This window comes from Seriola aureovittata, chromosome 4, assembly GCF_021018895.1.
Source record: "Seriola aureovittata isolate HTS-2021-v1 ecotype China chromosome 4, ASM2101889v1, whole genome shotgun sequence".
Taxonomy (NCBI): domain Eukaryota; kingdom Metazoa; phylum Chordata; class Actinopteri; order Carangiformes; family Carangidae; genus Seriola; species Seriola aureovittata.
In genome coordinates this window covers 1,485,329-1,498,587 of record NC_079367.1, presented here as the reverse complement: position 1 = coordinate 1,498,587, position 13,259 = coordinate 1,485,329, and the positions used below count along the sequence as shown (strand labels likewise).

Genomic DNA, 13,259 nt, shown 5'->3' with positions numbered 1-13,259 from the left:
ACGTCATTCACATATATTCTTATGTGGTAAACTGGCCGACATACTTTAACTGTACACGATCAATAAACTGGTAATAGGGCCAGGTGTTTTCCCGCGGCTGGCTCTCTGCATTAACTTTGATTAGATCGTCACTGTTACCACCTCAGACGTCATATTAACCTGTACGTGAATCTTCCCGCGCCATCACCTGCTCTGTAAAGTAAAAACCGTCAGTCAGCCTCTAGAGGTTCTCTTATTCTGAAACAATTCACCAGAGTTTCCCGCCTCTGAAGCGGAACACGGTGAGTGTCAAAGGAGATTGTCGGTCAGTGGATTCCCAAGCACAGGGACATGTAGAGGTAGAGAGACCAGGAACCAGTGAAACCAGTGAGTCCACCTCACTGACACGGGGACACACGGTAAGATTCTGATACTGTTAGACTCCGGTGCCGTTCTGTCCGGTTCGGGTAGGTCCGGACTGTGGCGGACTGTGGAGGGACGGGTGACCTCCTCACTGGACTCAGTCCAACAGCCAGCACCTCCCTCGTAGGAGTGGTGCAGATCCTCCGGTGTTTCTGACTGACAGCTGTTTGGTTCTGTGCGTTTCCACTGAGGTGATTCTGTGGAGTCCAAGTCCAGGTTCTGTGTTTAAATCCAGGTTCCGTGTTTAAATCCAGGTTCTGTGTGTATTTTAACAGACCAGAACGCTCTTACACGTGCACACTAACTTGAGAACAGGGCTGCATGTTGTGTTCAGACTCCTTGTGGTGCCTTCAGGTTCCTCCTGTAGCAACTGTGGGACTGTCGTTCACAGGACTCTCCCTGACAGACGAGGCGGCAGAAGAAGATGAGCTCACTACACAGGTCAGTGATGCACTGTTACTGATGATGTCACAATGAAGATTTCACTGACTGACCTGGAGTCAGATCCTGAAGCTGAGGATGAACCAGTCAGACACGTGGGAGTTAATGGGAGTGTTGGGAGGAGGTGACTCTGAGTGATGTTTGACTGTTACTGTGTTGGTCAGTTATTTTGTGCTAACAGGTCAGAGTTCATTGAATATGAGTGATCAGTGATGGAGAGTTGCTAGTGTCATGTGACATACCTTGTGGGCGTTGCTGCAGGTGCAGCAGACCGATCAACTGATAAACTCTGATCAACTCCAATCAACTCTGCCTGTAGATCCTTATAAAGTTAAGTGAATGAACGTGTGCAGCAGCAACAGTTTTCTCCTCTGACCCAGTGCCTGAGCTGCTGTGAGTCTAACTCGTATTCTGTGAGCTGTAGAAACATGTTTGTCTCTGAATCTAAATGTCACACTCTCAGACTCTCTCTCTCTGTTGTCCTTCTGTACCTGAACAGTTTAACTCTTCACACACCTGTCAGCAGGTGAGCCTACGAGCCTGACTACAGTTTTACACCACAAACAATGACTGTTAGAACAGTACAGGAACAGGTTTTACAGAACTAAAGAGCTTCCCTTTTATGTTCTAAACGAAACCACATCAGTCCACATACTGCCATACAAAGAGGCTGTCAGTGGCCCGGGGCAGCTGGAGCCTGGTGTGTGTCAATGAGTCCTGGTTCTGTTACAGGGTGTCGTTGTCCGTGCTTGTCTAAATGTCAGGTATGTGAGTAAACATGCTGCAGCCTGCAAACAGCTGCTCTCTAATTAAACTACCATATGAAGCAGATCTAGGATCAGTTTGAATAACCCGCATTATGAGTTGTTGACTGTGGGATCAGATCATTTCAATGAACATACGTCCTGTAGGATCAGAGCTCACCGAACCCGTCTGTGTGATGTTTCCAGACAGCTGAGTCAGCTGCTCTCAGCATGGAGCTGGAGGAGGAGGGTGGATGTTTCCCTCTGCTCAGCCACCGGCCTCCACCTCAGGACCTACTGCTCCACCTCCTCAGAGCCAGGTACTCAGCTCAGACTGAAGAGACAACGACAAACCACATATAAACAACAACAGACAAACAACATGAAACACAACAACATACAAACAGAGAGGAAGGAAGATTTGGTGCATACACACACTGTAAATCCTCTGTTCTCTCACCACAGACCCCCTCCAGGTCCACAGGAGGAAGCTGTTCCTGTGGTTCAGCCACCTTCCTCAGGAGGAGAAACAGTTTGGAGGTTACTTCAGCCCAGAGACCATGCATGTGGATCCACTGATCGTGGAAAGAAAAGCTGAGGAGAGGGCAGGACTCCTCAGCTCCCCTCTCCAGACCCAGCCCCTGACCAGCTCCTCTGTGTCTGTGGAACAGCTGTTTGAAACCACCGACACCTGGAACGAGGGTCGGGGGGTCAACGTGCTGCTGTATGGGGCTGTGGGAACAGGGAAAAGTACGGTGGTCCGAAAGCTGGTGCTGGACTGGTGCCTTGGGACCGGCCTGACCCACTTCAAGCTGCTGGTGCCTTTCTCCTGTGAGGACCTCAGTGAACTGTCAAAGTAAGATGTTCTCTTCCTCAGTATCATATTAGACATGGACCTCAGCATCTGTGAGTCAGAGCCAATCAACACATTCTGATTTATCATAATAATAAGTATGCTGAATATCAGGGGCAGGGTCTCCCAGGGGGTTTGTTAAGTTTGTAACAAAGAGCACCAAGTAACAACCCCCTCCCACACAGGGTGGCTTCCTTAAGGGACCTGGTGAGCAGGAAGTACCTCCACCTGAGAAAACACCCCCTGCTGAGCGGGGAAGGAAACCAGGCTAAGGATGTGCTCTTCCTCTTCAATGGGATGGAGAAGATGAAGCTGGACTTCCGGATCGGATCCACGGAGCTCTGCAGCGATCCGAATGAGGCGCTGCCTCCTAATGTGGTGGTGGTGAACCTGCTGAGGAAGTACCTCCTACCTGAGGTGAGGACAGTCCACCATCATTATTACCTCACCCCCACCACACTGTGTTTTGTACTAGCTTAGCAGTGATGATGTAGTAATGACCACTGAGTAATCATGAGTCTGAATGTCAACATGTTGACGGGAGTCACAGCCTCTGTAACGGTGTGATGTCATCACAACATGGTGTCTACTGTTTCTGAAGTGTGTAGATTTAGATGTGTGTGATGCGGAAGTTGTCTCTGTGTGTCTCAGGCCAGCATCTTGGTCACCACCAGACTGTCAGCCATGGACCGTATCCCACAGAAGTATGTGAGTCGCTACGCTCAGATTTGTGGCTTCAATGACCCAGGCCGCCAGCGGGCGTACTTCACCAGTCGCCTGCTGCAGCAGAGCGGGGAGGCGGCTCGTGACCATGAGGCCCAGGCTCTTATAGAGCTGCTTTACCTCAACCTCCAGAGAGAGAGCCAGCTGGCTGCAGCCTGCTTCCTGCCCTCCTACTGCTGGCTGACCTGTGCTACCTTACACTTCCTCCATTTCACTGATGCCAAGGCGCCCATCCGCACACTGACCGGCATATACACCAGTTTCCTCAGGCTCAACTTCGGGGGCGAGGTACTGGGCACAGGAGCAGGGACTAATGTGCCCCTTCAGGGGCACAACAATTCTCTGATGTTGTATGTCGTCCGTACCGTTGGTAAAATGGCATTTGAAGGCGTGACGTACAAACGAACGTCGTTCTCAGAGAAGGAACTGGAGCAGTGGATCGGAGGGAAGACCAAGACGGATGAGGAGCTGCATCAGTTGGCCATGTTCCGCACTGACGTGCTGGACTTCTTCCTGGCTCCCTGTGTAGAAAGCGGGAAACATTTTCCAGAAGCTCTCAGTGAGAACGACGAGCAGCGGTATGTGTTTGCTGTCCCAGCCATGCAGGAGTACCTGGCGGCTCTCTACGTGGTTCTTGGAGAGAACAAATCAGCTCTGGAGAAGCTCTCCAAGCAGATGTCTGTGGCCATCGGTCAGGCAGGCGAGGACGTCAACGCCCTCTTCGGCATCCTCTCTAAATTTATCCCCCTTCGAATATTCGCCGTGTTCAACCTCCTCAAGCTTTTCCCAAAGCTCTATGAGAAAATCAGCAGCCACAACAAAGGCAGCATCGCCAGAACCATGGCGACGGAGATGTTCCGCACTGAGGACAGCTACAACGAGGATGTCCTGGATCAGGTGGAGCAAAGCCTCCTGGGAGTCCACGGCCCTCAGCCACAACAGCACAGTGAAGGCCCGCCTTTTGAGCTCTACCCCATCTTCATGGGTGGACTGCTGCATTATGGGAACCGTGTCCTTCTCCAGCAGCTTGGCTGCAGTATTCAGAGCACCACTGTGGTCCAGATCACACGTGCCCTCAGGAAGCACCTGGTCAGAGGTAACATTCAGGGTTATATACAGCATGCTTTGATCTCATGTTGAACTCACCTCAGTTTAAAGTGCTAATTTAATCTTTATTAGTATTTTTTATGCCATATTTATATGGTCTTTAGTTTTTGTTATACTGTGAAGTCAAGTACTTCCGTGTTAAAGTGTAGTGAACATTGACTGGACATGCTCAGACACAGTTTCCTGTTCTAGCTCAGTCTGGTCTTCTCTATCCTAATCAAACATGGCTACCTTCACAGAATGATGTCCAATATACAAGTTAGTAGTTAGTCCTGATTTGCTTGTAACCAAATCTAAACATGGTGTATTTTAATTCTGTTTCAGACAGAAAACTGCATGAATAATACTTCTCTGATTTATTGTAGAGCTCAGTAAGCCACAGCCACCAGAGGAGATGATGGATCTGCTGGTTCTTCTGTACGAGTTTCAGAACCCCAGACTGACTGCAGAGGTTCTGGCCTCAATGAGAACCATCCGCCTAACCAACATTCGTATGACGTCACTCAAATGCTTCGTGCTGAGTTCTGTGCTCTCATGCACCCCCACAAGGTAAAGTCAAAAAGTCGGTGGTGAACTGGATCAAGCTGTAACAACCTCAGAAGAGCCAGTGTTCACTGGGTCAGATTTTACAGATGATGTGTTTGTTATGTTTGTCTGTTACTCTACTGCTGGATGAGACTCTTCATCAAGCACCATCATCATTATCACTTTGGTTTATGACCAACTCAGCTTTTCAGCCCTACATTGTGTTTTGTGCTGATCCTCATAGTTAGCATGCTAACAAGCTAACTATGATGATGAACATGATAAACATGCTAAACAGCAGCATGTTAGCGTTTGTGCTGTGAGTCAGTAAAAGTCAGTATAACTTTAAACTTCCGCAAACAGCTGTTAACATGAGACTGTATATCAGATCTGATTAGATCAAATCAGATTAGATTAAATTAGATTATATCTGATCAGATTATATTAGATCAGATTAGATTAGAGTTGGTCAGATCAAATTAGATCAGATTAGATTAGAGTTTGTCAACTCAGATTATATTAACAGATTATATTATCAAATCAGATTAGATCAGATTATATTAAATTAGATTATATCTGATCAAATTCTATTAGATCAGATCAGATTACAGTTGGTCAGTGTCTCTGTTTGAAATGCATTAGTGTGTTTAATGTTGCAGCAGATGTCTTCAGTCCTGTCCCCGTCCTCTGTAGTTACCACCTTGAGGAGCTGGACCTGTCCTCCTGTCTCCTGACTCACGACCTGCTGCAGACGCTGTGGCCTGCCTTCAGACACACACACAACCTCAAGTGAGACAAAGTGACTGAAAGGAAAGACGTGTTTCTGCATGATGCTGAACATTGTTCATGTTGTACTAATACTGCTCCAGTTGTTAGACATTTCTACTTCACATTACAGTTCCAGTGTGGTTTGAACCATAGTGAACGATACAAAAAAGTCAGAATCCAGATGTTGATGTGACAGCTGCAGACTGCTGCTAAGTGAGTGATTGTGGTTCAGTGACTCAGATTATAAGTGGTCCTGACATGGTCCTGTTCATTCATATCTGAGACTGAGGTTTGACAGTGATGTGTTCAGTGGTTAATGAGTGTGAGCTGGTCGCCATGGATACACTGTTGGTAAATTACCTCACACTTATCTGTGGAATTTCTTATCAGACTGCTGTGATATGACTGTTATGAGCTGAAGCTATCAGACATGCTGATGTCCAAGTCAGATGGCTCCTCCCCTCAGTCCAGAGGCTCCTCCCACCAGTCACTCAGGTGGCTCCTCCCACCCTGCAGGCATCACTGAACTCTGTGAACCTGAAGTCCTGAGATACAGTAAAGTCAGAATCAGAATCTGGTTTAATGCCAAGTAGGTTTTAAAACATACAAGGAATTTGCCTTGGTGTGTTGGTGCATATCAATAACAATAAACATAGGAAGAAAGAAATATAATCAAAGAAAGTCAAACTAACCTGACAGGTGTTCTCCAGGTGGGAGGATCCAATGCAACAGACTGACACTGACCACAGACCAGTTGGTTTGTGATAATGTTATAACATGAGGGCAGTCATATTGTTTTAAATGGGTTAAACATTAGATTAAAGTTAAACATTACTGCTGCATGTGAATGCAGTGTGTGTTGTGATTGTTGTCTCTGTGTCTGTCTCTGTCCTCAGTCTTCAGTTTAACAGCCTGGGTCCTGAGTCCTGCATCCTCCTGAGAGATCTGCTTCTAGACCCTAAGAGTTCTATCAGATCTCTACAGTAAGACCACACCCCCTCCATGTCTGTGTGTTTACACTGTTTCCAGAGGTGTCCTGTCTTTACTTACAGGGTTTGTACATTAATATATTGGTATATTAGTACATAAGAATATTAGCATATAAGCATATTTGTATATGAATATATTAGCACATTAGTATATTAACATATTAGCATATTTTATATTTGTATATTTGTATATTAATATATTAGTATATTAGCGTATTAGCATATTAGTATATAGTAATATCTGAGACTGAGTCTGAGACTCTTTGGACAGTTTTATTTTGAACCTGGAGCCTGTGCAGCTGGGCTGCAGTAACCCACCATGGGGCCCCAGGGCAAACATGAGCTGTGGGTCCCCCCTTAGCTCTGGCTCTTCCCACTCTCCCAGTGGCCTTCAAGTGTACAGCATTATATCAGAGCAGCATCACCAGGTCTGGGGCCCCGCAGGTGAGGGGCATCAGTTGTTGACCCAGCTTTGCTGCACAGGTGATTCTGAGGTGAGTGAGTGTTTTAAATGTAAACAAGGGAAAGATATTCACTAATAAATGTTATGTCTAAAGATGTGCTCTTCGTGTGTCAGTAACAGCAGAGTAATTAGAGCAATTAACAGCTGTGTTTCCATGGTAACAATACAACAAGCTCGTCCTCCTCTCCTGTTGTGAATACTTACTGTTTGTTTTCTCCTTTATCAAACACATTGATCTGATGAACAGATTCATGAAGTGACCTGAGAGTCTGTGGCGACTTTAATCTCTCTCCTGGAGCTAGTCACTTCCTGCTGCTGTAGCTTCACATTAAGAGCTTGAAACTCCAGTGGTTTATCATCATACAAGAAACACACGAAACAACAACCTGACAGTTTTTTCCATTAGTCCATCCCTGCAGAGTAAAAACCTGCAGCTCCTCAGAGCCACAGCAGACTTTAGACCCAGAGTCCACAGACTGATGAGGAGCCTGAGTTCACCTGGTGAACCAGTGGAAGTCTTTTATTGTGAAGCTGCTGCAGGAAGTGCAGTCTATTTGTTAACTGTGCTGCTCTCAGTTCACTGTTCACCTCCCACATCCAGAACACAGAGTCCACTATCCTTCAGTCTTCTGGGTCAGCTTCCACCACAGTCAGTCTGTTTGTGCCACCGGGCCCCTGGTCAGTGTTACCTCTTACATGTTGTTCTCAGTTGAAGAGCAGAACTGTCTAATTTTTCCACTGTGTCCTCAGATTGTGTGACAACCCTCTGCTGGAGTCTGGAGCCTGCACCCTGCTGGAGGCCCTGCCAGAGAACCAGTCCCTGAGACACCTGTCCCTGATGCACACCGGGCTGGGGGACTGGGGGGCCCTGCAGTTGGCTGAGAGGCTGCAGCAGCACTCGGGGCTCCAGGAACTCAACGTGGCTTATAACAACATTGGGGACAACGCCGCTCTGGCTCTGGTGGATGCCTGCAGGGAACATCCCAGCATCCACACTGTGCAGTGAGCAGCTCGTCACCACAACACAACACACAGCTGATCAGTGACAGACACACAGTGTTCATGTAATGATCACAGACAGGAAGCACACTTCATACACACACTACACACACAACAAAACACTGCTGTTTGATCTGTATGTTAAAATGATGACGGAGTTTCACCTGCAGCTTCATTCACACAGACACTTAGTGCTCTGAGTGCAGAGGGAGGGTTTCAGTGCAGTGGGAGGGGCTTCAGTGCAGTGGGAGGGACTTCAGTGCAGAGGGAGGGTTTCAGTGCAGAGGGAAGGGCTTCAGTGCAGTGGGAGGGGCTTCAATGCAGTGGGAGGGACTTCAGTGCAGAGAGAGGGTTTCGGTGCAGTGGGAGGGGCTTCAGTGCAGTGGGAGGGGGTTCTGTGCAGAGGGAGGGCCTTCAGTGCAATGGGAAGGACTTCGGTGCAGTGGGAGGGGCTTCAGTGCAGAGGGAGGGTTTCAGTGCAGTGGGAGGGGCTTCAGTGCAGTGGGAGGGGCTTCAGTGCAGTGGAACAGGGACACAGACAGTGACAATGTACAAAATAGAAGAATAGAAGCAGATTCAGACTGAGTTCACAAACTTCTCTTAGGAGGGTTGTTCCTGAGACCAGACCAACACAGGTCTGAAGACCTCAGACAGTACACAACAGTAAAATGAACTGTCTCTGTTAGAGGGAGGAAGACTCAGTCAGAGAACTGATGATGTGTGTGTCCAGTGTGTGTGTGTGTTGATCCAGTGTCTGTGTCTTTGTGCAGCTTGTATCTGAACCCTCTCAGTGACGTGGGGAAACAGTCTCTGTACGTCCGTGGCGTTCCCAGCAGCGATGGCGGAAGCGGCCAGCGGGTCAAGGTCCTGGCTTCAGTCACTGAAGGCTCGGACCTGTCTGAGGACTGGCACCCCATCCTCAGAGTGATCCGAGAGAACGCCTTGTCCTGGGACCGCCAACGAGTCCAGCAGCAGCTGAAGGTATCAGAACCATCATCATCAGCATCATGAGAACCATCGGGGGGGGGGGGTTAGAGGATGATTCTGGATTGAATCTGTTAAGATGTTCAGTGATGATGATGGTGATGAGAAAACATCTTCATCGTCATCATCATCATCATCATCATCATCATCATCATCATCATCCATCTCTGTGACGTCACATGACCACAGTTAACAAGTACACAGCCCAGAGTAACACAGCAATAAAAACAACAAGTAAACATAAACACACGAGTCATCAGTCCAGTTTGATGAAACGTTTGTTGATGATCTGATTGGACGTAATGTCTCATTATGTCACAGTCCAGCTGCTCGCTGTCACTGACAGCTGTTAAAACATCTGGACTGACTCAGCTGAAGCTCTATGCTGTTCACATCACACTGTTCAGTATGAAACACAAACCTGAGGCCTGTACTACGAAGCTGGTCATCAACTGGCTCAGTTACCCTGGGTTTACCTGTCCAGGTACGAGCGTGTGCATGTGAAAGAGGAGGAGTTGTTCATTATAAGCAACATCATCAGAACCATGAATGAAGTTCATAATATGAGAAGAAACGCAGATACCTGCTGGTTTATTCCAACAGTGACATTCAACAAGGTGAAATGTGACAATATGATCACGACTGGAATAAAAAAATATTATTTCCATGAATTATCATCATGTTTGAGTATTTTGGCTCTTCAGTCTGATGATGAACAAACTGTTATGAACATGTTGCAGAGAAAACAGTTAAAGTTAATGTCAGACTGTTTCTGCTGCAGAGAAGAGAGGAAGAGTAGAGGAAGAGTAGAGGAGAGGAAGTAAAGAGGAGAGAAAGAAAAGAGGAGGAGGGGAAGAGGAGAGTAAAAGCTTCATCACTGGCAGGAATCCTCCATTAAAGAATCTGTGTTCAGGTCAGATGAAGCTCTGACAGTGATTAGATTTTATTTAGTGATAAACTGTGAATTCTGCAGAAGCTTTGGTTTAAAACCAGAGACACATGGAAATACTCAAACAGGAAAACTATTCCACTGATTTATATTTTATATCTACTGATCGTTATTATTGATCACTTTATTGTGAACTCTTTTGTCCCTGTCAGGATCCTGTAGGAATCATGACTTCGTTTTTCCAATGATCTGATTGGTCAGTAGTTTGGTTGTTGACAGGTTTGATGTGATCCTCTGAAGTTAACCTGCACATGTTACCATGGTGATTTACCCCGGTAACAAGTGAACCACTGTCATAGGACTGAAAACCCAGAGTTAAAGCTGAAGTTACCTGGTTAACCTCAGATCCTGCTTCGTACAACCCTGGCATAAATGATGGAATCACCACTCTTGGAGGATGTTCATTCAATTGTTTAATTTTGTAGAAAGAAAACTGATCAGACATGCCACAAAACTAACATTATTCAAAATGCCAACCGTCTGGCTTTTAGAAACAATAAAAAAAGAAAGAAAGACAAGTGTAGTCAGTCACAACTGCTTTTTTAGATCAAGCAGAGGAATCACTCAATTCTGAGGAAAATATTATGGAATCGTGAGAGAAACACTACACCATTAGTACTTTGTTGCACCACCTCTGGCTTTTATAACAGCTGGAATTCTCTGAGGCATGGACTTAACTATTGACCAACAGTATTCTTCATCAATCCGGCTCCAACTGTCTCTTATTGCTGTTACCAGATCAGCTTTGCAGGTTGGAGCCTTGTCATGGACATTTTCTTCAATTTCCACCATAGATTTTCAGTTGGATTGAGATCCGGACTATTTGCAGGCCAGGGTGATTCCATATTTTTTTCCTCTGCTTGATCTAAAAGGGCAGTTGTGACTGACTACACTTGTCTTTCTTTCTTTCTTTAATGTTTCTTAAAGCCAGAAGGTTGGTATTTTAAATAATGATAGTTTTCTGGCATGTCTGTGATTTGCTTTTTTTCTACAAAATGAAACAATTGAATGAACATCCTGGTGAGTGGTGAGCCCATCATTTATGCCAGGGGTTGTAGTACAGGTCTCTGCTCATGAACAGGTGTGTGTCCAGTGAAGCTGTGTAGTTGTGAGTCTGGTGAATCTGACTTGTATGAACATGAGGTCCACTCTGACCCAGTCTGACCCAGTCTGATCCTGCCCCCCCTGTGTGCAGGTCTTCCTCAGGGACCTGGAGTGGGGCCGTCAGCAGCAGCAGAGTCTCTGGAAGAGGCTGCACTTCCGCCGGGTGGAGAAGGGAGTCCGACAGACTCTGAAGCTGCTGGAGAAGGACCCTCCTCCTCCACCCACAGGATACAGGATGTGATGGATCAACACGGAGCTCAACAAGTCCAGCAGCATTTCAGGTTTGAGACAGTCTGAACCCATAAGACACTGCCTCACTGATGACATCATGACCTCATTCAAACAAGAACAACCACACCCACTGTGATTGACCTCTGGAGCGGGGGTGGTGCTCCACATGTGGATCAGTAATCAGTTGACAAAGTAGAAATGTGTCTAATGTGGATGAACCAAATAAATCAACAAGATAAAATAAAACAAACAACAATAGGAAGTACGTCCATATTCATCAGCTGGTAAACACCAGAAAGAAAAAACACAACAGTGTTTAAATAATCTTAATCAATTAATGTTAAATAATATTATGCAGAGGTTTCTAAGGAAGAGTAAGACATAAAAATGTTACTGTGAGTCAGAAGATTTTCCCAGCATGCTTTGAGAGTCTTTAATGTGAAAAGCACTCTGTGAAACGATGGATCAAAGTTACAGGATCTGTTCATGAACCAGTTTCACTTCCTCTAAAAAAAACTGAACGTTGAGTCTCTGTATGAGTCTCAAAAACACTCAAACCTACGATTCCCATAATGCAACTGGACTCTGGCTCTATGTCAGACCCTCAGGTGGTGAAGGTCACAGACAGAACCACACACAGCTGAGGCTCTGACAGCTTCCTCTGGTTTGTCCTCTCCTGCTCTCCGTAGCTCAGGTCAGACCTTTCAGCTCGTCTCCTATTGGTCAGTGGAGAAGCTTCATTCTCTCTGGACAGATGTGAAAACATCTGGCTGTGATTCCATTGACATGATGTGACCAGACCTCTCCTCTCTGTGAGACAGCAGGGTCACGTGACCTGAGTCCTGTCCTCAGACTGGAGCCACAGGCTGAGTAAGACTTCCTGCAGCCAGTGACTGTGACGAAACTTTCGTGTGTTAGTGAATGCTGCCTTTAAGAGATCTGTAGAACAGAAACCTGCTGTGAGGTCTCGCAGGAGCAGCAGAGACCAAGGTGGAGCCAGAGTCCGGTCTCATCAGTGCAGCAGGATCAGCTGGTCTCTGCTGTGGAGTCTGGATCTGACCAAACTGTACAGACTCAAACATGAGTCTCATTTTTTGCATCAAACTTTTTTCCTGAGAAATTAATGAAAATGTTGTAATGTTTTAAAAATGTTTTATTTAACAAAGCTGCGATGTGATTTAAAACAAAAAGAAAAACTTCCTGGATCCTTTACAGTAAACTTGATGCATTAATAGTAGTATTTAAAGAGTATCATTATATTGATCGGTAATTCTCAGACTGATCCTCCTCTTCACTCCTGCTCTGACTGATGAAGATGAAGACGAGCTCATGTTTGATGTCAGCTGACTGTTGAGCAGGTGAACACTGAGGTCACACCTGAGCTGCAGTCATGGTTTGTTATTATGGGATGTTCAGATCTGACAGTCTGTGGCTCAACAGCATCATACCAACTCATCACTTCCTGCATGTGCGTCATTATAAATGTTAATGTGACACAGCAGTCGACCTTTGACCCCTGTGAAACACGTCTTATCACCCAGTGGCTGAGCATCAGACACGATTTATTATATTGACAGATTATCAGAACAGTATCAGTGCCTCTCTAATATTTCCTCATCTATGCAAAATCATATTAATAAAATATGAGATGAACTTTTAAAACATTGTTGGTTCATTTGAACTAATTAAATGTTTCCTGTGTTTAAGTGTCTGTGTCTCTGTCTGCCCTTGTTGCTGTTGTTAGTCGACGTGAGTCTGAAAACAGCTGGGAGCTTTGACTCAAAGTGATTTAGAAGAAAAAGATGAAAGTGAAACATGTCTAATGATAAATGTTTGTTCTGTTCAGGGTGAAGCTGTGGAAACAGACAGTTACATGGTGATTTACATGATAAACATCATGATGAGCAGCAGCTTCTGTGCTGTGATCATGGTGAACCATTATATTGTGATATAGAAACTTTAATCACAATGATTAAAT

General features: G+C 45.8%; 1 protein-coding gene across 6 annotated transcripts; it reads left to right on the top strand.

The window, feature by feature from the left end:
- The first annotated feature begins 51 nt into the window (after window positions 1–51).
- Window positions 52–12,987, top strand: nlrx1 (NLR family member X1). Of its 6 annotated transcripts, none has more exons than XM_056374752.1 (12): window positions 62–398; window positions 794–843; window positions 1,755–1,906; window positions 2,052–2,442; window positions 2,625–2,856; window positions 3,091–4,258; window positions 4,635–4,818; window positions 5,488–5,583; window positions 6,459–6,545; window positions 7,765–8,016; window positions 8,784–8,994; window positions 11,142–12,987. In XM_056374752.1, the coding sequence occupies exons 2-12, from the start codon at window positions 827–829 to the stop codon at window positions 11,289–11,291; spliced, it is 2,940 nt and encodes a 979-aa protein (XP_056230727.1). In that variant the 5' UTR covers window positions 62–398; window positions 794–826; the 3' UTR covers window positions 11,292–12,987. The 6 variants fall into 6 exon arrangements, 5 of the variants coding, with proteins under 5 accessions (XP_056230731.1, XP_056230727.1, XP_056230728.1 ...); XM_056374753.1 differs by having other exon boundaries at window positions 757–843; XM_056374755.1 differs by having other exon boundaries at window positions 63–398; window positions 757–843; window positions 1,794–1,906.
- The last annotated feature ends 272 nt before the right edge of the window (window positions 12,988–13,259 follow it).

What these genes read in the sequence shown, in the direction of transcription:
- nlrx1 (XM_056374752.1), top strand. An exon ending in GGAAGTACCTCCTACCTGAG is followed by an intron (nt 2,857 to 3,090) that starts GTGAGGACAGTC and finishes TGTGTGTCTCAG; the next exon opens with GCCAGCATCTTGGTCACCAC. An exon ending in CAGGAAGCACCTGGTCAGAG is followed by an intron (nt 4,259 to 4,634) that starts GTAACATTCAGG and finishes GATTTATTGTAG; the next exon opens with AGCTCAGTAAGCCACAGCCA.